Consider the following 26,058-nt stretch of genomic DNA (forward strand, 5'->3'; position numbering starts at 1 on the left):
GAACCGAAGTGAAATCAGAGACAAACAGGCGTAACACTGTCGAAATTTGCTTCCTATATATGTCAAGATCCTGATTACTTTGAGAGTTGATGTTTTCGGTGAAGTTGTTAGGCTGGTCAATGGCCTACAGATGATGGGTCGTTTGATTCGGAATTCCACCACTAGGTGGTGCTAGTGGCCAAACAAATTTTATATGCAGTATATCTCAGGACTCTGACCACTTAGAAAGTTGGTGTCTTCGGCAAAGTTGTTTGGTAAATCGAGGGCTCGAAGTTAATGGACCACTCCGCCACTAGGAGGCGCTAGTTACACATTTGAAAGATCATGCGAATGATTTATTTTTTTTTCATAAAGTACTCAACAAGCTGTAATTTTGTTTTCTTTGCACATATTCAAGTCGAGTCAGATGTTTTTCAAAGACCAATGTGAAAATGTGCAAAATTTCATTTCATTCGGTTCAAAAAATTCTGAGATATAGCAGTTTCATGAAAAACACTCAAATATGAATCATTTTACTATAATTGCTCTAACTTCATGTAAAGCTATCCAATCGAGCTCAAATTTGTACCGTTTAGAGCTTAATGGCTGTGCAATTAACGATAAAAATTTTAGAATTTTTGGTGCACTCTATAAAAAGTTACAGATCGCTGAATATGTTTGCGATAATTAATAATAGTTGCATACTTCTACTAATTTGTAACTAGCGCCGCCTACTGGCAGAATATTGAAACAATTTACCACTCAACTGAAAGGCCTTAACCAACCAAACAACATTGCCGAAGACACCATCTTTCTATGTAATCAGAATCCTGAGATATATGTAATATAAATTTTGTTTGCTCTGTAGCGCCGCCTAGTGGAGTAATTTTGAAGTAAACGTAAGTTCTCGACCAGCCACATAATTTTTCCGAAGATATCAACTCTCGAAGTTATCCCGATCATGAGATATTTGGTATACAAAATTCGTCAGTATTAGGTCTGTTTGTCTCTGACATAACAGAAATCACAGACAACAAGATGTAACATTTTCGAAATTTCCATACCGTATATCTCAGCACCATGATTACATAGATAGTTGGAGTGTTTGACAAAGTTGTTGGGATAGTCGCGGTCTTACTGGTGACAGGCCGTTTGATTATAAATACCACCACTAGGTGGTGATAGCGATCAAACAAATTTTATATTCCATATATCTCAGGACTCTGATCACTTAGAAAGATGGTGTCTTCGGCAATGTTTTTCAGTTGGTTAAGGCCTTTCAGTTGATTGGAAAATTGTTTCAATATTCTGCCAGTAGGTGGCGTTAGTAACAAATTAGTAGAACCACCCAACCTTTGTTATTTATCGCAAAAATATTCAGCAACCTGTAACTTTTGATAAAGTGAACTAAACATTCTCAAATTTTTACTGGTAGTCGCACAAGTAGTTAACTATAAATGGTACAAATTTGGTCTTGATTAGATAACTTTACATGAAGTCAGAGCGGTTCTAGTAAAATTAGTTATATTTGAGTGTTTTTCATTTAACTGCTATATATCAGAATTTTTTGAACCGAATGAAATGAAATTTGCACATTTACGGCTAAAACATTGGTCTTTGAAAAACATTTGACTCGACTTGATTACGTTCACAGAAAACAAAGCTCTAGCTTTTTGAACACTTAATGAAAAAAATCAATCATTTGCATGATCTTGTAAATGTGTAACTGGCGCCGCCTAGTGGCGAAATTCCGAAACAAATTGTCCATGAACTGTAAGTCCTTGACCTACCAAACAACATTGCCGAAGACACCAACTTTCTAAGTGATCAGAGTCCTGAGATATATGAAATATAAAATTTGTTCGATCACTAGCGCCGCGTAATGGAAGAATTACGAATTAAACGACCCATCACCTGTAGGTCCTTGACCAGCCTAACAATTATTCCGAAAACACCAACTCTGTAAGTTATCAGGATCCAGAGATATATAGGAAGAGATTTTCGTGACTGTTACGTTCGTTTGTCTGTGATTTCGATCATATCAACTGCGCAATGAGCAGCGCATTGAGTATGCGTACATCATGTGTCCTCTACTCTTTGCGTGAAACAGCTACATTACGCACTGCGCCAGAACGCAGTGTGCCTCAAAGAGCAAAAGATCCGTGATCCGTGAAAACTTTGTTGGGAGCTCATTTAGAATTACACAGCGCAACATTTTTTTGTCTCAAGAGCAAACTTATGTGTCTCCGAAGGTTTTTGGGCCGCTGAATCCGAATCCAGGCTCAGATTTGCTCCAACACGTCACAATTTTGAGCTATACCTCAATTTATAGGGCAAAATATGCGATTTTGGGCTTTTTTGACTGCAAGCCATTAAGCATGGAAATATTTTTATTGAGCAATCAAAAGTTTAATTGGTCAATTAACATCTAAATTAACGACTCATGCAAAATATTTCGTTTTACCTAATCAAATTTGACAGATTTAAGCATTTTATGTTAGTATGAAAACTTGCATGCAACTTTTGGAGGGTGACTTGTATGGGAAATATCGTACCTAACATTAAACAAAGAAAAAAATCGGAATGATCTCATCCAGTTCCATGTCGTCGGATGCCTGCAATCACTTCTAGACTCCTTCAATTTTCTGCATTACCGTTGGCTACTAAGTATGTATCCATATTAGTCACTATACGAGGAAGGACAATGTGCACCTGCCCCAAACACGCGTCACTTTTCGTTTTTTCCTTCGAACAATTCCGAGATCACCATCGCAACTGCCTCAAACACGTGTTACTTTTCCGAAACTTTTAAAAAGACACCATGTGTCTGAAACTTAAGGTTTAGGCACAAACATGTTTGTCTTCGTAAATACGGCTCTGGACCCATTGTGGCATTGGCATGTCCTTAGCTACTATCACAAACAATTTTTTTGCCATCACTTGTTGGTGGTGATCGACGGTCAGCTTACATTTGATAGGCATGTCGATTAAGCTCGCAAAAAGTTTCCATACTTATAATGACACTGATCCGAATGGTATCCAAAAGCTCTGCAATTAAAGCCAGTAAGCGCAAGCTAATGCCTAGTGTCGCCTAGTCCATACCTAATTGTCCATATTTTTTTTAGTTTCATTGCTAGAATCGATTCATTCGTTTAGGGACGATTACCCCGACAATTGTTGTTGATTAGTTAAAATGCTTTTAAAGCAACGACACCCTCCTTCAGTGCAATGCATTTGAACTAAAATAGCATAAAACTGGTAGCACTCATGTAGCATTACGTGCTATAAAAACAGAGAACAAGACATTGAAATAAAATTATATCTTTTTACAGTCTTTTGGTGCTGCTTGGGTGTTTTTTAGAATCGAAGCCCTCTATTCCGTGGAACCGAAACTCATATCCGGACGAAGCATCCCGTCAAATTAAGCCAGCATGAACAGCAGAACAAAGGCAATAAATTCGAGTGCCAATAAAATAACAAATCAACAATGATTCCAAACAGAAGAGGGTAGATAAGACTTCTACCCGTCTTCCTCAATGGTCGCTGCATTCGCCATAGAGGTTGCCAGCCATTAAGGGAATAGAGCAGAAAATATATAAAACAACAGATCAGCGCATCATAAGCGTCGATGATGCTGGGCAGCCTAGCGATGTGATGCGATGGTGGGCGGAAGGAAATCCCTCCCCAGATGGGCAAACCTTTCTCGTCACTTCTCAGATTCGTGCAGCGCAGTTTGGCGGTGATCGATTTACAGCTGACCGTAAAAGGAAGGGTATCTTTTTTTGCTTCAAAAAGCTATTCAACGTTCTATTTCAATGTCGTCTGCATCATTGGATGAGTTGTGCAACTTACGAGTGGTGCGGGTGGGAAAAATGCATAAATGGCTGGAAGCAGTCAGCGTGGGTGGACAAAGAAACATTTATGATAGATTTATATATTTCTATTGAATTATAGCTTTGCTATCATTCAGTTTATACCGTTCGTCCGGGTTTGTGTTTTTGTTGCACAATCTGCAAAATAGGATAGTTGTCGTTAGTCCTTCTTTAAAGAGGCTTATTAGTAATCTTTTATATATCTATAGAGTATCAATTCGTGCCATTATATGTCAGGAGGATAATTGAACGGTAGGGAAGCCAATATCATTGAAAATAATCCAAGGTATTGCTATTTCCTTACACAAAACCATGAGTTCGACTATTTTGTTTCACGAAAATCATGTAATCACATTGCGAAGCGGGGGTCTCAAGGGGTTTTCGAGCGGGTTTAAAGAAGTTCTCATGAGAAAACCCCGTCCTTATCTCCCGTTCTTAGCGCATATGATTTCACTTGCTGTGATTAAAGCTAGAAACAAGGCTATTGGAAGCTAGGAAGAGGTACTTTTGCAATAGAAATCCCATAACAAGTAGACAGACAACTAAAGAATGCCGAAGATGAATATTCCCGTCTACAACACTACCGCTTCCGGGAATACATCGACAGCTCCCAAACAAATTTCAAACAAGATCCATCATCCTTTTGGGAGTACATCAACAAAAGAAAGAGCGCATCTAGGGTTCCAGTCGATGTTTCTTTCCGCTCTCGTAGCTCCTGCTCGCCTGATGCAATCACTAACCTTTTCACTGATGATGATGAACCTGGGCTTGTTAGGGAAATATCTGTAAGTAAAAAGAAAATCGTGTTAAGTACTGTTCCTTTGAATACCACTAAGAATTTGCATCATTTGACAGATACGTATTTCGACCTCAACTGTAAGGTCGTCTTCAGTGTCTTGTACTTGACTCGAGTCGAGTCCTGAAGCAGGATACTCGCCTCTGTTACCCCTGTTCATCGCATTACCGATCATCACATCCCTGATGTTCATCTGGCTAACGTGCCTCTTTATGTGATCCAAGTTGCCTACCAAACTGGAAAATCCACTCTTTTATACAAGGTTGCTTACGATATCGAGAAAGCATTTGCTCAAAATCAATCGGTGTTTCATTAGATATCGAGGGTGCCTTTGACAATGGGTTTTTCGATGCCATATTGGAAGCCGCACGGAGTCATGGTATATCTCCAAAGATTTCCTATTGGATTAACCAAATGCTCAAAAAACGACATCTCTTCTCGACATTGCGTCAAGCAGCGAATAGGAAATTGAGTGTTTGTGGATGCCCCCAAAGGGGAGTCTTATCACCAGTTTTGTGGAATCTCATGGCAGCTATGTCATTGAGGCAACTCAACGACTTCCTAACATTGTTATTCGGTATGCACACTACCCGTCATAAGTACGGACTCACAAGAAGTATTGCAACAATACTGCATCACCCTGGCTCATCTCGATATCCTTAAAACCAGAACACCTACAAAAATGCCGCCTTCAGAAAAGTTGTTGCCTTTGATCTTCTGAATAACTTACCTGAAGACAGCATCTTTGTAAGTCCTCAGGTTTTGGAGATATCGAGGTGAGTCAGGGTGATGCAATATTGTTGCAATACTTTTTGTGAGTCCGTACTTATGACGGGTAGTATACATCAGCATCCTTTCGATCTGATGCGAAGCGCCCTTCAGGTATTTGAGGGGTGGTGTCGCCAATATGGCCTTCGGTTAATCCGTGTAAAACATCTATTGTTCATTTCACGGAAAGGCGAAACCGTAATGGCGTTCGACATTTAAGTACGTTGAAGTTATTATTGATTCCAAGCTTTCCTGGACACCTCATATTGAGTTCAGAATCAAGAAAGCTTGTACGACCTTCGGGCAATGCCGGATGCCGGCGAACCTTTAGTAAAACTTGGGGTCTAAAACTTAAGTATATCAAATGGATTTACACAACTGTTGTTTGGCCAATATTGGTCTATGGATGTCTTGTGTGGTGGCAAAAGGGCGAAGTAAGAACTGTCCAATCAAAATAAGGTCATCTCCAAAGGATGTGCTTAATGGCGATGTCTGGAGCAAGACAGTGCTTGAAGTTCTATTTGACGTTGCCTCACTACACATTCATCTCAAACAAGAAGCACTTTCTTGCACTCGGTTTACTAGAGGAAACTCTTGTGAACCGCACATCAACACACACACCTCGTTGTTTCCACTTTTGGTGAATTGGGGCAAAATTGTCCTTGCTCCAAGTGATCTTACAATTGCTTGTAATTTTCCATATAGGACATTTACCACGAAATTCCCTTCCCGGGAAGAGTGGACATCTGGATATCTGGAAAGAAGTATTTCAGACAGCATCGTATGTTACACTGATGGCTCCCTTGTCGAAGGTCTACAGGTGTCCACTCTCGTGAGCTAAGGATACACCAGTCTTACTCACTTGCGGTAGACAATGCACCGTTTTTCAGGCTGAAATCTTTGCTCTTATGTGCGGAGTGCAATCAGCACTTCAGCAGCACATAATGAGCAAAGTAATAGACTTCTGTTTAGATAGCCAGGCTGCTCTAGGTCGAAGATAGTTTCCGCTTGTCAAACTCAAATCGATCAGCTGAATTCAGCAAACGCTGTTCACCTTGAAGGGGTACCTGGCCATTCTTCCATCACTGGAAATGAAATGGCTGGTGAGTAAGCTCGCACTGGAGCATCACATGACTTCATTGGCCCTGCGCCAGCTATTCTGATATCGAAGTGTTGAAGCTTCAGACTGAGACCTGGGCTGCCACTCAGTACAAACAATATTGGAATAGTTTGGAGTCATGTCGTCAAACAAAATTGTATTGTGCTGAGCCATCTCCAGGCGTGGCGAAGTATCTTACAAATCTGTCTAAGCAGAATTGCAGCATGCTGATCAAAGCGTTGACTGGCTACTGCCGACTCAGCTATTAAATAGCGAATATTCATCAAGCTGATCCATTTATAGTGATAGCTGTGTATCCGATTATGGAACTTTGTATCATTTGACATGTAATGAAATATTTCAGAATTATTTAGTTGATATTGCAAAACAATTTTTTTATGATACTTGTTATTTTACTTCTTAAATTAGACAAGATTATTTGTTTATATGTTAAGTTAAAAACATAACAGTAACTGATTCCATTTTTTGCTTCCCGAGATTAACTAGCCTAGCGTTAAAATTAAATCTGCCAAATCTGCCATCCAACATACCTGTATAAGCTCGCTTCAATAAGTACGTTCGCCAATTGCCATTGATTGATAGAGTAGAGAAATCCAAACTTCAACATTATGTATTTCAATCAAATTTCCAGCTGGAAACTTCTCAGCACGTGCGCCTTTGATGGCCTATTTCTATTTTTTGTTTTAACGAAGTGATGCCAATTATTATTTTTTTTTTTCATTCTGCCAACTCTCTCTCCCCAGGATCGTTAAACAAAATTCAAACAATTTACATTTGCCCAACGTGATTGCTTTTCTCGTCGTCATCTCTCGTTATTGCAGATTTATGCGTGGGACTGCTCAGCGTGCTGACGGACATCATCTGGCGGATGACGGTATCCTGGAAGGCCGGAAACGTCGCTTGCAAGGCAATCCGCTTCGCCCAGGCCAGCGTCACCTATGCGTCCACCTATGTGCTGGTGGCTCTCAGCATCGACCGGTACGATGCCATCACGCATCCGATGAACTTCTCCGGTTGTTGTAAGTTTTGTTTCTGGTGGGATGGTGATTGAATTTTATACTCGGTACTATCTAAGACTACTTTAAATTGTATCACATTTTAGGGAATCGCGCTCGACGATTGGTGGCAGCAGCCTGGAGTTTAAGTGCTCTTTTCTCGCTTCCAATTTTCTATCTCTACCAGGAGAAATCCATACAGGGTAAGTGTACCTAGAAATACTCAATCAACGCCCGTATCAACATCAACAAATTCCATTCTATCATGGAGAGCTCATCGCATTTCCATTTTCCATTTCTACACTTTCTCGCCAATCGGATGACACATCCTCCAGGACGGAAGCAGTGCTGGATTGACCTGGGCGAGGCCTGGCGGTGGCAAGTGTACATGTGCTGGGTGGCCAGTTCCCTCTTTGTCCTGCCAGCGCTGATCATCTCAGCATGTTATGCAATCATCGTCAAGACAATTTGGGCCAAGGGAGCAATTATGGGACCAATCGGTATGACCCATACTCTCTCAAGAGTGCAATTATTCTCGGAATTACGAACAGAAACTACTTTCCACCCTCTTTAAATCTGATTGCAGATCGAACCCGAAATGGAATTGCAGATTTGGCCAGCAGACGAGCGAGCTCCAGGGGCATCATTCCAAAGGCAAAAGTAAAAACAGTCAAGATGACAATTGTGATAGTGATAGTATTCGTCCTCTGCTGGTCGCCGTACATCGTGTTTGACCTGTTGCAAGTGTTTGGCCAGATTCCGGACACGCAAACCAATATTGCGATTGCAACGTTTATCCAAAGCCTGGCGCCGCTCAACTCGGCTGCCAACCCACTGATCTACTGTCTCTTCTCGACGCAAGTGTGTCGAATGATAAAGTAAGTATGTAACTTTCGGAATTGGACAGTGTTGTAACTTAGACTATCCCTATCAGTACGTAGTAAGTCGGTGAGTAGGGTTTGGATACTAGTAGTGGATCCCCTAAGCCATCGAAATTTGCTTCTGCGGCTTTTTAGCTATTCCGGAATTCACGACAGTTACGTCAGTCGATTGTTCCAAAGTGGAATTTTGTAACAAGTTTCATGTCCCCTCTTTATGTTAAGACCATCAAATATTCAACATTGATGAATTATTACAGTAAAATACGCATTTGAAAATGCGCATCCGTGTTGCCTATAATGGACCCCACCGGGTAGATTTCGCATTCTTTGTGGTGAAATATTGCGCGCAAACCCCAAAATTTTATTCCCACCTTTGGGTTTCCGCGCCGAAGACCCAGCGCCAGATTCGGCGACAAAAAAAACTGACAGCAGTCGTCGGACAGTTGGCAATCCTGATATTTGACGGCGGCCGCCCGGTAGTCATGGGAGTGGATTGTTGACACGCAAATAGATCTTTTCGCTGAAAATGCATGTGTATTGAGTTATTGTTGACAGTTTTTCTGCAGTGTTAGTGTGAAATTCAGCGATTTTCTGTATCGCGTAAGCCTTCGCTGGAAGAAAACGTCATGTTGTTCAGCGAAGCAAGGAAAATTTTCAGTAAAAAAAGCAATATACAATTTGTTAATGGTGCAATTTGATGCTATTTATGGTGCAATTGCTAATTTTAATGGAGCGTATAATATGGTATAATTATGGAGCAAATGTTCATTATTTATGGATATTTTTGACTTGTTTGTTTATGGTGTTTTATTTATTTCTTATTGATACAAAGTTTTACTTTTAACTAGATTTTTGTTTTGTTTATCACTACATTTTTAATTTGTTGTGGAACAGAACAGAAGCTGAATAAATCTTTGAAGGGACTCTTAGAGGTATCACTGAAGGAACTTCAAAAGAAACCACAAAAGGAACTCCTGGAGGAATCCCTGATGGAGCTCCTAGAGAAGTCACATAAGAAATTAAAGGTGGAATCGCTGGATTAACTTTGTGAGGAATCACTGGAGGAGCTCCTGAAAGAATTCTAGAACGAATCCCTGAAGGAATTCTTGAAATGAGTTTCTTGAAGAATCTCTGATGGAGTCCCGGAGAAGTTCCTGAAAGTTCCTGACAAAATCTCCAAAGCAATTACAGGAGAAATTTCTCTAGCATTTCCATGAGAAATTTCTCTGAAGGTATTTCCCTAGGAATCTATTTCCATAGAAGGTCAATCTAGAGAAAATTCTGACGAAATTGCTTAAGAATTTCAAAAAGAAATTGCAAGAGTAATCTCTGAAAGAGTACTTATAGAAAACTCAGAAGGCGTTTATGGAGGAGTCCGTTAAGGAGTTCCCGAACAAATCTCTCCAGAAATTCCTGAAGAAACTCTTCAAAGTATACCAGGGAAAACCCTGAATGTATTCCTGGGAGAATCCATCAAAACGTCTAAAGGAATTCTAGAATAAACTCCAAAAGAAACCCCCAACGAATATTTTGGAGGGATTCCTGAAGAAATATTTGAAATATTTTAAGGAGAAACTCCGGGAGAAATTCCTGAAGAGCTTCCTGGATGAATGAATGAAAAACAGCTGAAGAAATCCTTCAAGCATTTCCTGGAGAAACCCCTCAGAAAATTTCACAAAAATCGCTCAAGGAACTTCAGGAGAAATCCTTCAACGAATTCCAGTAGGAATACTTCAAGGTATTTCTGGATGAATCCCTGAAGAAGCTCCCGAAGGAATCCCCGAAGATTTTCTATAGGAGTTCACGAAATAATTCCTGAGTTTCCCTGAAGCAGTTCCTGGAAAAATGTCTGAAAAAGTTTCAGGAGGATTTCAGGAGGAATCCCTGATGAAAGTCCAGTAGGGACCCCTGAAAACTCTTCTAAAGAATCCCTGAAGAAGTCACTGAAGAAGTTCCTGTAGGAATCCCCGAAGGGCGAAGGAGTTCTAGGAAAAATCTCCCCAGCAATTATAGGATAAATAACAACTTCAGGAGAAATGTCTCAACGAATCCCATAAAAAAGCTTTGGAGAATTTGAAGAAGAATGTCCTGAAGGCGGGCTCATATAGCCGAGGCGGTAAACGCACGGGTATTCAGCATGACCATGCTGAGGGTGACGGGTTCGATTCCCGGTCGGTCCAGGATCTTTTCGTAAAGGAAATTTCCTTGACTTCCTTGGGCATAGAGTATCTTCGTGCCTGCCACACGATATACGCATGCAAAATGGTCATTGGCAGAGGAAGCTCTCAGTTAATAACTGTGGAAGTGCTCATAGAACACTACGCTGAGAAGCATGCTTTGTCCCAGTGAGGACTTTACGCCAAGAAGAGGAGAGGAGGTCCTGAAGACAATGATGCAAATGATCACCTCACTAGTGCTCATCACAACTCATCAACTGTATATTTATCGCGTGCGATTGAACTGTGCACTGATCAGCGATGACCAGCAGCAAAGAGGTGGCAAAACGAACATGATGTAAATCACAAACGATTTTGCACACATCTGACTGGGCCGTCACACGCTCGTCCGAACAGCCGAACCATACCGAATTTAGGTTGGTTTGCGAAGCTACGGCACGAACGCTCGACACGCACACAGAAGCAACATTCGCATGTACCGATACCATACTAATAAAGCTTCCAGCCAACGATGCTTCGCGATAAGCTGTCGAAAAGCATCGAAAGCGATGAAAAGAGATGCTTGGCTAGAACGCAACGGCTCAACGGTGAAAAGGAAGAGTCAACTATGCTGATCAGTGTTGAGTCCGTTCGTGTGCTACTCGTATGGGAGGTTGATTGAATAAAGCGAGGATGGGTGAAAACGTATTAGTTGTCGAAAGCAAATCGCATCATTTCGCGAATGTTTTCATCAAATAGCAAGCTTGCCTGAAGAAATCCTTGAAGCACTTCCGGATCCTGCAGAAATCTCTAAGGGAATCTGGAGGGTATCTGGAGGAATCCATCAAGAAATTCCACAAAAAAATCTTCAAGGATCCGCAGACGGAATATCTGAAAAAATTCCAGGAGAAATTTTTAAAAAAGTTCCTAAAGAATTTTCTGCAGAAATCCACGAAGAAGTTCCTGGAGAATCCCTTCAAGGAATTCCAGAACATATTATTCAAGGAACAATTAGAGAAGAACCTCAAAAAGTTCTAGGGTGAATTTCCCCAAGAAACACGCATGTCATATAAGAGTAACGGCAGCATAAGTTTTATTTATATAGAAGTTAATTCAACGTAATTCCAACACAATGCTAGACTAACCTCAAATTAACTTCTATACAACTTGAACTTACGCTGCCATTACTCTTATATGACATATGTGTTGCTTGGGTCTGAAATTCGAAGAGAAATTCTTGGAGGAAATCAAGATGAACTTCCAGGATGAATATTTTAAGGAATTTCTGGAGGAATCTCCAAAGGATCTTCTACAAGGATTTTTGAATAAACTCCAGGAGAAATCTCTGTGCAAACTTCTGGGGGAATTTCAGCAGACATATGCGAATGAAGCCCTGAAGCAATTGCTCTAATGTCTCGAGGAATCCGTGAATTTTGTCAAGAATAAACCCCTGATGGAATTTGTAATGAATTTTCTGGAATAATTTAAAGATGAACTCGTGAATGAACGCCTGAAAAATCCCCGAAGAACTTGCTGGTTGAATCCCTGAAGCAACTCCTTTATTAATTCCTGTAAATCCCTGGAGGAATCTTTGAAGAAACTTCTGAAGAAATCTCTGAAGTAGTTTGTAGAGATACCTCTCAAGGAGTTCCTGGAGAAATTCGTAAAAAAAATCCTTGAAAAATCCCTTTAAAAAATCCAGAGGAAGTCCGTCAAGAAGCTCCAAGAGAAATTCCTTTAAGAACCCCAGGATATATCTCTCTTGAAAAGTTCTAGAGAGAATCGTTGAACAAAGTCCTGATGAAATGTCTTCAGCAAGTTCAGCAGAAATCTTCAATGAAATTCCTGGAGGAATCACTGAAGAATCGCCGAAAAAGTTCCTGGAGAAATCGTTACAAATGTTTCTGAAGGAATCTCCAAACGAGTTACTGAAGAAATCTAGAGCAATTACTCCAATAATTTCAGAAGAAATCACTTCAATTATACAAGGAAAAATTCCGGAAAGATTTCAAGAAGAAATTCTAGCAGGACTTCCAAGATAAATCCTTGAAGAAACTCTTGCAGAAAACAATGAACGAGTTCCTTGAAAAATCTCTCAAGAAATTCCAGGGTTTTTTCTCAAGAAATTGAAGGATTTTTCCCAAGGAACTCCAATAAAAATAACACTAAAAATACGAAGAGGAATTCCTGGAGAAGGGGATTCTTCAGAAATCCGTGGAGAAGTTCCTGGGGGAATCTCTGACGGAATTTAAAAAGAAATTCCAGTAGCATTTCGTAGGAACCTATCTACAGAAATCACAAAAGAAATTTCCAATGGATCCCATAAAGGAGTTTATGAATAATTATCTCAAGAAATTCCTGAAAAAAAAATATCACAAAGAGTTGTAGGAGGAAATCCTGAAATAATTCTTGCAGTGGGGATGAACCAGCCTCGGGCTGAAAATCCCCATAATAAAGAGCCAATAATAATAATAATAATTCTTGCAGCAATCTCTGAAGAGTTCTTGAAGCAACCTCTAAAGGATTTCCAGAAGAAATCCATCAAGGAGTTCAAGGAAGAAATCCCTGGTGGAATCCCAGAAGAAGCTCCTGGAAGAATTCCTGAAGGAATCCCTGCAGAAATTCCTTAAGGAACTTCAAGACACATTCCTCAAAGAACTCCAGGAGAAACCTCTTAAGGAATTCCTAGACAAGTTTTCGGGACGAATTCCAGGAGCAACTGCTGGAGGAATCCCTGAAAACAGTTTTAGAGGAATTCCGGAAGAAATCAGCTTCTAGCCGAATCCTTGAGTTAATTTCTAGAGGAATTTTTGAAGGAAGTCCTGAATAAAGCTCTGAATAAATTCTTGGGCTAATCACTGAAGAACTGCTTGATGTTCCTGGAAGAGTTCCTAGAGGAATCATTGAAAAAAAAGCTGAAATAATTTCTAAATGCACTCTAGGAAAAACACCTGACGGAAAAAAACTCTGTATAAATTCTTGGAGCAATGCGAGAAGAAAACCATGGAGAAATCTTTGACCGAACCATTGGACAAATCGTTGTATTAACTTCCTGATGGAACTTTTGGAGAAATCCCTGAAAAAACTTCTGAAGAAATTTCTGGAAGTTTGGAAGGCTTTCTTCTGGAGAAGCACCACTCTGCGGACGAGCGTTGTTTTTAGCCATGTAGCCAGCAAATTTGATGACGCTTTAATTTCGCTTTAATCACAATTAAGAATAGGGCACGATTGGTGGAGTACTAGATATGTAGTAATGAGCTAAATTTTTGTATAGTAAGAAGGGGAATTCTTCCTTTCTAAAATAAAAAAAAAAGTGCGATAAGCGTGGATATTATAATTCCTTGCCTAATTTGCCGTTTGGGCAAAACTTTGGGAAACTGTACTGTTTAAGTTGCAAGAAAAAAAAAAAAAAAAAAACAACACAGTTTCTCAACGTTTTGCTTAACCTACCTTACCTTGATACCTTGTTGGCTACATAGTAACTTTACTCCAACGCCGAGCGTATAGTAGAGCACCATCTTCGTCAATCTTGGGCGATGTTTCTTCAGTTTCCCCATTCGTGTTGGGATCGTAGATCTTCTTCAACAACGTGCAACCAGCGAGTTCGCGGCCGCCCACGAAGTCGCCTACCTCTACCGGGTTCTCTACTGAATATTGTTTTCGCTATTCTTTCTTTCGACATTTGCACTACGTGTCCAGTCCAGTGAAGTCTGCCGTATTATATACATTTCACAATATTCGCATCTTCGTGCACTTGGTACAAATCGTGATTCATGCGTCTGCGCCACACTCCATTTTCTTGATTCCAACCGAGAATTTTCCTCAGCACTTCGCGCTCAAAAACTCCCAAAGCTTTTCAGTCTACCTCCTTTAACGTCCACGACCGTAGAGGGCAACCGGAAGAATCAGCGTCTTATACAGAGCGAATTTTGTTTGCGTTTGCAAGTTACGGGCCTAAGCTGGCTACTCAATTCGTAAAAGGCCCTATTCGCAGCTGCAATACGCCTTTTCACTTCACGGGAAACGTCATTGTCACATGTCACAAGTGTTCCAAGATAAACAAATTCTTCAACAACTTCAACCACATCCCCATCAATCACTACCTCAGCACTAACACCTAGGCCTGCTTCTGTCTCTACCCGCTATCATGTACTTCGTCTTGGTAGAGTTAATCGTCAAGCCTATCCTCGCTGTCTCTCTCTTCAGAGGACCATAATCTTCCTTCACTGCCCTACGATCGATGCCGGTGAGATCAATATCGTCCGCAAAACCGGGGAGCATGTGCGACCATGTGATGATAGAGCCATTCCTCTGCACGCCTGACCTCCTAACCGCTCCTTCGAGTGCAATGTTGAACAATAAATTTGAAACATCCCCCTGCTTCAAACCATCCAAGGTCACAAACGACGTAGACACTTCGTCCGCGATCCGAATGTTTGATTTTGATCCATCCAGCCTTCCACGTATCAGCCTAATTAGTTTCGCCGGAAAACCATGCTCTGATATTATCTGCCAAAGCTCATTTCTTCTCACTGAATCGTACGCCGCTTTAAAATCAATGAACCGATGGTGAGTCTGCAAGTTATATTCCCGAAATTTATCTAGAATCAACCGCAAGATAAACATTTGATCCGTCGTTGATCGGCCCTCACGAAAACCAGCCTGGTATTCGCCGACGAAGGACTTCTCAAGAGGTCGCAGTCTGTTGAACAGGACACGCGACAGTATCTTATACGTCGAATTTAAAAGGGTAATCCCTCTGTAATTGGCACACTCCAGTCTGTGCCCTTTCTTGTAGATTGGGCATATGAGACCACCCAACCAGCTGGTGGGTAATTCATCATCCTCCCAAATCCCCAAGCAACACACATGTCAAATCTAATCTAATCTAACACAGACGCAGCCAGTACGAGAAAGCATCCTGGAAAATTTATGGGTTAAATTACGCCCAAAAATTTTTCTTGTCAGTATTGATGCTTGCAGCATATCGAAAATATGATACAAGCATCAAAGCGGCCAGGCCTACTGCGTCGTGTTTACCGCAAAGATGATTCTAGGACTGTCTAGATTTTAGTGAGAAATCTTCAAAATCGAGGCAATTCTAGAATCTACAGGGAAGGAAGGATGCGTGGACATACCGTACCAAACGCTCCAATTGGATTAGTTTTATATGGTTGAACAATATGTGGAAATATAATTGATTATATACGTCAATATAAATTAATTTACCTGTATTGATCCTGGAAAGCAAAGTGTGGATTATTTTGTGCTTGTACAAAAATGTTACGGTTGGGGATGAGCTTCTATTTTGGACATTTTTCCGCCATTACCCAATCAATGCTGAATCAATTGACATAACTTCTTGTACATACGTGGTGAGCTACGCATAGTATCCTCCCGTGTACTGTAAGTGTTGTATAATTCGTGTCGTATGTACTACCGAGAATTTTGTGTAATTTTGTGAAAACCGTGAATGTTTAAAAAAGCAGGTAGTATTCGTCATGAATGTAGGTTTTTCCCAGCTTAACTCCCGACAGCGATAGGGTTAGCTAGGATCAGACTCCACCACCCTACGAGATGATCGCCATCATCCACCCACCGAAGTACCAAAACCCACCGCCAGATGGTCGGTTACCATCCTTGGGCGGCCATGAGGGGTGGCGTAACGGGGCCATTAAGAAATATAAAATGGGATTAGGGGCGATGACCGAGGTACGAGGTCATGAACCTCGAAGCGGTCGATGACTCCATGTTTCAGGCTCACTTATCTGAAGTCCGTTGATCAGGATAGTTTAAAAGTTGAGAACGTTTGGAATTGGAAAAGTTGGTGATATTAGAAGCGATAGCTTGAAAAGTGAAAAGTTACAGAAGGAGTGTGAAGAGGTGGAAAGGAGGCGAAGAGGACATCAGGTAACAGCAATATCCTTCGATATAGGCCTGAATAGTTATAAATTCCCCCATCCCAGAACCCCGCCGTTTTTTGGTTTAAAACCCCGTGCAGCGCCCTACGAAGCCCGTGAGTCCGTGAGCCATTCCGGCAAAAGCCGAAGACCGATCCGTTATAATATCGGTAGGACGCGGGCGAGTAGCAGGCCGGAATACGGAGCAGCGCGAGTCCGAATAAGCCACCCCCTGGAAGCCGAGCCGAGGATCCACGCCCGTACGCGAGTCGCCGTTGGAAACGAGGAAGGAGAGGTGGTGGAGCAGAAGGAGATGGGGCCCCGCAACAGAAAAGGTCAGATAGAATTAAGAAAGTGGGAGTAGAAAGTGCCAGGAATAGCCTAGAAATAAAGCGTAGTTGAGCAATAAACTGGTGTAGAAAGTGTAAAAGTGCTGTGGTTTTCCTCCATTTTATGTGAGAACTACCTGCCCGCGAGTAACGTGTAGTGAACGTGCCGACCCTGAGGCCATTGAGTCGGGGAGTCTCTGTAGTACTCCCGACTGACTACCCAATACTTACAGTACAAAAAACTCAACTGGTCTGAAATTGCCGAGTTAGAGCGAAAAAGTGTCCAAAATTCTCAAGTGGCTCGACACCCTACAATTAGCCTAGTAAAATACATCTACTTATCAAGTAGATCTAATATTTGAATTTAATTTTGGAAATTCAATGGAAATCAAATATTGAATAATGCTATCGGAACTAACTCACCGGTTTCCGAAGTTTTGATTCTGCGCATTCCAATATCAGTAAAGAAAGTCCTTTTGAGCGTTCAGATTGATGAGTATCGTTCTGTAGTAGCACTACTTGCGATCCAGCAAATGTTGTGAGAAATTCTTGACGATGGTCCACTGCACGAATTTGTGCTGGCCTGCTTACTCCAACACAAAATTTGACGTTTAAGCGGTGTCGGCACCGCTCAAACGTCAAATTTCCTGTGGGAGAAAGCAGGCCAGCACGAATTCGTGCAGTGGACCATACTAACCCAAACTTGTCGCGTGTGAAGTCACCAAATAAATCCTAGGGTTGTCTCCCGAGTGTTGCGTCCTGTTCCAAATCCCCAAGCAACACACATGTTATATAAAAGTTATGGCAGCGCAAGTTTTGGTTGTATTGAAGTTAATTCTACGTTATTTAAACACAATGTTAAAATTACGTCAAGCAAACTTCCATACAACCAAAACTTGCGCTGTCGTAACTCTATTATAACATGTGTGTTGCTTGGGTCTGTCTAATAATCTGGTGGATTGATTGATGTAGCTGCTCGCTTCCGTGCTTAAGAAGTTCGACGGAGATCTCGTCCTTCCCAGCAGCCTTGCAGTTTTTCCAGCTCCTTAAGGGCCTTTCTAACCTAATTCATTGTTGGTGGTTCCACTGTTTGACCATCATCCATTATGTTAATCCTGTTCCTGGGTGCTCCTTCGCTGCTACCATTCAACAAATCTTTGAAGTGCTCCTTCCAGCTGGCTGCCACCATTTTATTGTCTGTCAGCAAATTTCCTTCCCGGTCATTGCACATGGCAGGCACTGGCGCAGTCTTGTGCCGCGCACCATTGACAGTTGCATAAAACCTTCGCATATCGTTCCTGACCATACTTTCCTGCGCTTACTTAAGCAATAACACTCTCTTCGTGTTGCCGTTTTTTCTGCGGTGGATTCGTTTCTCTGCTCTGCTCTGCTTTTGCTACGCTGTACCGCTCCATTTTCTATCGGGTACCGGCCACTAGCATTCGACTTCTGGCGCATTCTTTTCGTTCGTTACTCGTTGGCAGTCCTCGTCAAACCAATCATTACGTTGGCGTCGCTGAGCGGTACCTATCACCTCTTGCGCTGTTGTTGTCACTGCTTCGTGGATAACTGCCCATGAGCTGTTAACATCTCCAGATCCGTTGGTCTCTCCTATCCTCTCGTCTACACAGAATGTCACGACGAGACCCCTCGTTGCGGTTCAACTGTGGCCGGTCAGCATAGTGTTCAACAAGCAGCCGAACGATCATAAGCGTAGACGTCAGGAAGAACAATAAGACTGTATCGCAGGTTCCCTATGAATGACTGTCTAATGTCAACAATGATACAGCGATTTCTACGCAGCAGATAAAGTGCATTACAGCTAGTTTCTATCCTAAATTATCAAAAACTAAGTGAATTGTACTTTTGAGCTTATTTCTACTATTTATAAGTTAGTCTAAGCATTTTTTTTTTTGATCTCATGTAATAGTTACTTAACGCTAAATTTGTGAATTTGTCCTAGTTAGTACTACATGCAGGTAACATATGTGGCCTTACAGAAACCTGTTGAATTCTAATATGTGATCGCTTAAATTTAGATCAAACTCACTTTATCTACCGACACAAGATACTCCCAGCACTGAATTCGATAGGCTAGGCTACGAATCTCCAAGCCAGTAAGTAATCATTTAATGCTAAGAAGCAATACGAACGGGCAATTAAACCAACCTTAATTTAACCCAGCATAAACGCTATACGCTATCGACCATATCGTAACCGGACTTTGGAACTCGAGGGTTCACCAAAAATTGACGAAAACATTTGGTGGAAATTAAACGTTTATTTTAGCTGAAAGCTTACCACAACAAAAACCACAGTTTTGCTAAACAGATTTTGAGAATCTCCTCACAGTCCACAGAACACAGAAAGAAATCATGAAAATTAAACAACACGTAAGTTAAGCATGGACTGAAAATTATAGCAGAAGCTATAAAATTACAGCCATTTACCGTGAGATGATACTGTCCGCTCAGTAATCAGCCAATCATGCGTACTGTTTACAGATTTTGAGACATATTCGCTTGAAATTTACATGCAGTAACGTAAACGAGGACTGCTCTCTCTCGCTCTCTGTGACTGAAGCGGTACAACAGTTTGTTCCTTTATGGTGGAACATGTTTATCTTTAATTGCCTTCTGTTCAGCGTGGTGAGAAAGTCAAGAGTGGTTAGGCGTAAACCAGGGATGCCAGATGATTATTTGAAAAATCTGTATCACTCTTTTCAAAAATCTGTATCCCATACAAATTTTGGGAGAATAATATGTATCCCATACAAAAATAAAATGGCTCCTCTAGTTCAGAAATCAGTATTTCATATAAAATGAAATCTGTATGGGTGCTCAAAAATCTGTATAATACAGATAAATCTGTATATATGGCATCCCTGGAACTCTCATTTGGAAGAACTGAGTTCGATTCTCGTATAAAGATTTTATTAAGTTTCTCTGAAAAGTCGGTGCTGTAATTAACACTTTTCTCTCAGTAGTGTAATTTTAAGATCACACATAACATTCTATCGAACACGATGGAGGTCAATTTGTTACATTCAGTTCGTCATAAATTTACAGATTTTGTTCGTACTGTGTAGCTTCTGATGCTACTGTGCAACAGCCCCTTCGGCTGACAAGCGCTGGATATTGTAACGCATCGTCCTGTTGTTTCTTCAACGTTTTGCTCAAACAGCATCAAATTATGCAAGAAATCATAATTCCCACACTTTTTGCACCACTAAATTGTTGAAACAAAGAGTTTACCTTCTCACCATACAACAATTTAGCGCATTACTACAAATTTAGAACTTCAATTCAAACTTCAAACTCACGCTTCCAACCATGCCGGGTATAGAACTTTTTCTTCACGGGTCAGATTTTTACCTCGCGGCTTCAACGCAATCATTGCCGATTGTTAGTCTCGAGCAACCAAATAGGGCAACCAATGGAACAACTGTTTCAAGGACTAGACCACGGGTTCCCAACCTTTTTAAGGTGGCAACCCCCTTTAAGAATTGTCGAAACATCTGGGCCCAATGAAATTTTTAGGAAAAAAAAATTGAATTAAATGAACGAAACCAAGTTTTTTTTTGGGTACAGTGACGTAGCCAGAAATTTACTGTGGGAGGGGTTTTCGACGATCAATGATACCTTTTTTTATATTCGACTCTCACATTTCGTAAACAATGATGTCACGTACATTCAATTTCAGTTATAACTGAAAAATAGTGGCGCAGCCGAAAATTTTTTCTTCTGAAGGCGTTTTATGCTGAAAATTTGTTGATAAAGTTTTGACTTTTGGGGGTGGCGGTATGCAAAATTAATAAATTGGTAAAATTTGCACAAAATAGAATAAAAATTTAACAAGTTTTTGGTAACATCGCGGCCCACTCGGACTGGCTTCACGGCCCCCCAGGGGGCCGCGGACCACCGGTTGGGAACCCGTGGACTAGACGATAATTTTTTATGTTTGATTTGTTGAACATGATTTTGTTTTTGTTGGCAACCGATTTTTTGCACCCCTCACAAACCAGAAACGCTCGATAAAAAGTGCTCTATAAAGATTGAACATATGTTTCATGAAAATGTACAATGTAATTGAGAACGTTCCATACTTCAAATTAAATGTACCGGTAAAATATGAAATTTTGCACTAATAAATAAAATTGAATCGAATCTATCTCGCTATAACACTCCAAACTCGTACCTAAATGTTCGACGCAATCTGAACGCTTAACGCTACGTATATTCCAACAGTTACTGGATGCCAAGGAAGTGACTAAAGACTCACATCTAGTTTGATCGTGATTAAGAATTATCACCCTTAGTAGGGTGTTGGGATCAATATAACCCAAACATACTCGCTGAACGTGCACTAGGCCATTGTGGTGCGCTAGGCCCAACATCTTAGGAGAGTTAAAAAGTCAGCAATTGTTAAACTTTAAAATAATAAAACCTAAAAGCTAACGAGTAGGAGAATATAGTAGATATTGTAGTAGATACTCTGCAAGGGTTCCGGGTCATTTGGCCGAACGCCGTTTGGCCGAATGCCGTTTGGTCGAATGCCGTTTGGCAAAAAAAAATGATGAACTCATGTGAACATACCATTGTTCCCCGTCTCAGTATAACTCGAAAGAACAGCCTATGATTCAAAGAAGGAAAAATCTTCGATAAAATATTGGCAGTTTCAATGCCAACTAATCCCAGAATATCAAAACTAGAAAGAATAGCCTATGATTAAAAGAAGGGAATACTTCTGATGATCATATTCATTGGTAGTTAGAATGTCAAAAACCTCCACTGAATTCTTTTGATTATGATTCGGCCAAATGGCATTCGGCCAAACGACCCTTTCGGCCAGATGGCATTTGGTCAAATGGCATTTGGCCAAACGGCATTCAGCCAAATGGCCGGACACCCTCTGAAGACAGCCAAAAGGACGGTTTATTTATACTATATATGAAGTATTTTTTTCGTAATGGGTTCTCATAATAGCAAGTACAAAATGTCATAAGGTTGATACAAACAACACTTTTATGGGAAAATAAAGCGAACCCTACCACGAAATAAAACTCGCCCTTAAATACTAGTAATAAAACAATAATCACAACGAAATAGTGTCATCCATAGCTTTATTTTCCAACCGAGTGCAGTGATGCAACAAAATGTCTCTGCTCTAGCCGTCCGTCCGTTCATAAGAATTCGTTTTTACTATCCCTCGCTCATCTTTTCTCGCATTTTATCTTTCAGACGACTTCCCCCATTCCGGTGGCTGCTGTCATCCGAATGGTGCTGTAAAAACCCGGACGGCCCCGCCGGTCGAGGTCCGCTGCGCAACGGGATGGTGCTGAACAGGGGCCAACGGGGGCTGCAGAACCACAACAGTAGCGACTCGATGCGAACGTTGACCACCTCGCTGACGATCTCCTCACAGCGGTCCTGCATCAGGCCATCGCGGGTCGTCATCGTCGAGCGACCGAAAGTAACCCTCGCCATGTCCGAAGTTTGAAACTCTATTTATTGCTGTAGTTTGTATTTTGTATGGCGGTCGGGTCGGGTCGTCCCGCGCCGCAATTGTACTGTCTAATAGAGTTTAAGTATTTATTGACGTGTAAATAGAAAACTTGCTGCCGCGTTTAAGCTCGGTGAAGACTGGTTCGGAAAAATGGTAGAAGATGCAGTATTGGGACGTTTTATGAATGAATGACATTGAATAAAGAATGATACTGGCTAGTTGCGTCGGAGGTGTGGTATTAATGCTATGTGGTCATCTCACGAAGACAAAGTGTCTAGGTATTCGGTCCCTCTTAAGTATAGTGTTCCCATTTCCATTCTACTTAGAACGAAGCCTACTTAATACCTGATATTAGATTTGTTTCTAATTTTTGCCTTTTTTTCGTAAGAAGTAATCAGGATATTGTAAAAGAAGACGAACATAGGATCATAGGATAAGTGGATTACATATTACGTGTTGTTAGATTTAAACTATCGATTCATCACTGCTAACACTGCTCGACAAAATTTTACAAAATTTAGTGTTATGGGCTGAGAAAAAACGAACAGGGGTTTGGGACCCTAGAAGTGACATAGTTGAAAGGATTTTGAAAAATATTGGACCGTGCCTTCACAGTTTATGACCGAAGTTTGTATGGAGAACTTGCGGTGATCAATTGATATGCGCATTAGAACGCGCTGTGCATATATTTAGGCGTTAGAAAATAATGAAACAACACTAAATGCCGAAAACGCTTAAATATATGCACGGAACGTTCTAATGCGCATATCAATTGAACAACCCAAGTTCTCCATACAAACTTCGGTACTAAACTGTGAAGGCCCGGTCCAATATTTTTCAAAAATTCTTTCACTATGGCACTTCTAGGGTCCCAAACCCCTGTTCTTTTTTTCTCATCACATAACAAACCTTAGTGTTGAACAGTGTAACCGTTCATTTATTGTCAATTCCACTGGAAAATCTGTACGACTTTATTCGTATTTTTTCAAATTCATATGGTTATGCTTTTGAAATTTGTTTGGCAATCTATTTGCGAAATTAAGTGGTTATTTCTTTGAAAATTTATTAATTATTAATGCTTTTAATGCTTTTCATTTCTTCAGTACGAAGAAATGCAAAATTAGTGCATTAATTTCTTTGGGGTTTCCCCTAGTTATTGTATGGGGTATTGCTTATACATTTTTTTAGAATTCTTTGGGCAGGGTTTTTTTTTTTGAAAATTTGTTCGACAGATCCGTTTAAATTTGTTCAGCAAGTCCTCTGTACCTCCTTCGGCACTTTATTCAGAAATTTCTGCAGTTATCTCCAAAAACTGAATTGGAAGCTGTTTTTTTTTCAATTTCGCTGGAAATTCCTTCGGCCTATCATTTCGATATTTCCTAGGTAATTATTTTAAGAATTGCGACCACAATTCCTGCGGCCATATCTTTGTGAGTTCCTTAGCCCATTCCTTTCACAATTTTTTGCGGACATATTCTTGTTTGGAATTTGCAAAGGATTCGTAGAAGGAATTGACAAAGATACTATTCCAGGCTGGAAGTACTTCCGAAATAATTTGTAGGAACACTGTGCCCTTAATAAAATTACGTTTCCGAATTCATCATATTCGAAAACAAAGCGATAATTTATTATTATTATTTATTAGCGACACTTTACCTTTAGGAGGCATTCGTGTCATAAGGAAAGCGATAATGACACCGATTAATTCCGTTGTTTGTGTTATCATTCGTGCTCACTTCCAACAAAAAATCCAAAAATGAGAAACAAAACATTCGGCACTGCATTCTTTTGTTTTGAATAGGATGGAACTGTTTAGTAAGACAACGGAAAATGTGGGAGAAATTCCCAAAGAAATCTATGAAAGAATTGTCGAGAAAAATAAAATAAAATGCCCAATGAATTTCTATGAGCATTTTTAAAGAAATTGCGATGGCATTTCCGAAGTAATAGACAAAATTAATTCCCGAAAACATCACCGAAACAGATCACTACGAAATTTATGAAGAAATGTCCATAGTTCTTTCCGAAAGAACTCACAAAGAAATTTCCGAAGAAATTCTCCAAGAACATACCAAAAGAATTATCAAAGGAATCCAGAAAATAAATCAATTCAATTACAGACCGATAATCCAAAATTCTCAAACGAGTGGCGACAGGAATTTCTGAGAGCATTACTAAAGGATTTTCGGAATAACTTCTTAAGAAATTTAAGAACAAGTTGACTGTTGCTGAAGAAATTTTGAAAACATTAAAAAAAACAAAAGAAAATGCAAGAATGTAATACTGCATATTTGAACAAAACATTGTCTAAACAATTATCATAGCTGGAGGAGTTTGAAAAGTAGGAGCCGGTAGATTCTCCACATAAATACCGGAAAAATTCCTAATGGAATTGATAAAAAAAAACTTGCAAAGGAATTAGCGAAAAAAAAAATACCCAAGACAATTCTATAGGAGATCCGAAGGAACATATTAATGTTTTCGGTGGAATCTGAAGATCAACATTTTTTTTAATTTGACATGCTTCAAAGTAACCCGCTAAAATGTAAGGGGACATGCATAAACCAAGAAGGCTTATTCGTGAGAGCGGAAGAAGAAGTACCAATGATCACGAGCCAAATCGTAAAGGAGTTCCCAGAGGACGAGTTCCTGGAGAAATCCCAAGAAATTCCTGACGAAAAATTCTTGGAGAAATCTGAAAGAAACTCAGGAGATTTAAAAACAATGCCCGAATAAATTTCTGAATTAATGCAAGCAGGAATTAATGAAGGAATCACTGAAGAAACATGCGGGAAACCCAATGACAGACTTCCTAAAGTATCTATTGAAAAAAAAATCCAATGGAAACTCCAAGGAAAAAATCCTTGAAAAATTTGGGATAAAATTCCTGTGGATAATATTTATTTCAAAATAAATGTCCTCGCGTGTATGTGAGGAAAATGCTGCAGAAATATTGGAAAGAATGTATCTCCAGCGAATTTTTTCAAGAAGCTTTTGCAGGATATCGCTAGATGCTAAAACCTGTATTTTCTGAATTGAGTCCTTGAGTCATGCTTGTGGGAATTTCTGAAGGTATTCCTGGAGAAATTCCAGAACGTTCCCTGTAGCAATCTTGAATGAACCGCTGGAGATATTTCTTATTTTTTCCTGATTGAATTGCTGACGGATTTCTTTTAAGAATTTCTGCAGGAATTCGTTAAAAAATTCTAGAAAAAAAAATACTATATGAACGACAAACATATTCAGCAGGCTTATAGCTATCGGACAATCAAAAATATTCAAACAGCTGTATCTCAGAATCCTGATGAGATAGAATGTGCCGTTTTCCGAAAAGTTTTACAGCAAGCTAAAAACTGTCTGAAAATAGTATGGTTCACGGTTTATCCGATATGTGACACCTAGCTTTGGAGCAAGAAGAATGCCATTTACAGCAAAGTTGTTCAGCAAGTAATTCTGGCAACGATGACTTTGGCTCGGGATTCGTCCGTTAGGCGGCGCCGTAATCAAGAGTTTAAACACCTATACCTCAGAATCCGGATAAGATAGAATGATATCGTATTCGGCAAAGCTTTTCAACCCGCTAAGAACTATCAGACAATCGGTTCTCTGGCTCGGGATTTATATGCCTATTGGCGTCTAACGTAAAAAGAATCAAACACGCATATCTCAAAACTCTGATGAGCTATAGGACTGCTGTTTTGAGCAAAGTTGTTCAGAAGGCTTGGAACTGTCAGACAACGGTGGCTTCAGTTTAAGA

At 40.3% G+C, this 26,058-nt stretch overlaps 1 protein-coding gene across 2 annotated transcripts in view; it reads left to right on the forward strand.

The window, feature by feature from the left end:
- LOC109429221 (cardioacceleratory peptide receptor-like) overlaps nt 1–22,615 on the forward strand; it is a 346,376-nt gene extending 323,761 nt beyond the window's left edge. For both annotated transcript variants that reach the window (XM_062856330.1, XM_062856331.1), the window contains 5 exons: nt 7,357–7,554; nt 7,638–7,733; nt 7,866–8,030; nt 8,117–8,408; nt 22,037–22,615. In XM_062856330.1, the coding sequence (XP_062712314.1) occupies nt 7,357–7,554; nt 7,638–7,733; nt 7,866–8,030; nt 8,117–8,408; nt 22,037–22,295 (1,010 nt within the window). In that variant the 3' untranslated portion in view covers nt 22,296–22,615. The remainder of the gene's footprint in view (nt 1–7,356; nt 7,555–7,637; nt 7,734–7,865; nt 8,031–8,116; nt 8,409–22,036) is intronic.
- The last annotated feature ends 3,443 nt before the right edge of the window (nt 22,616–26,058 follow it).

This window comes from Aedes albopictus, chromosome 3 (genome assembly GCF_035046485.1).
Source record: "Aedes albopictus strain Foshan chromosome 3, AalbF5, whole genome shotgun sequence".
Classification (NCBI taxonomy): Eukaryota; Metazoa; Arthropoda; class Insecta; order Diptera; family Culicidae; genus Aedes; species Aedes albopictus.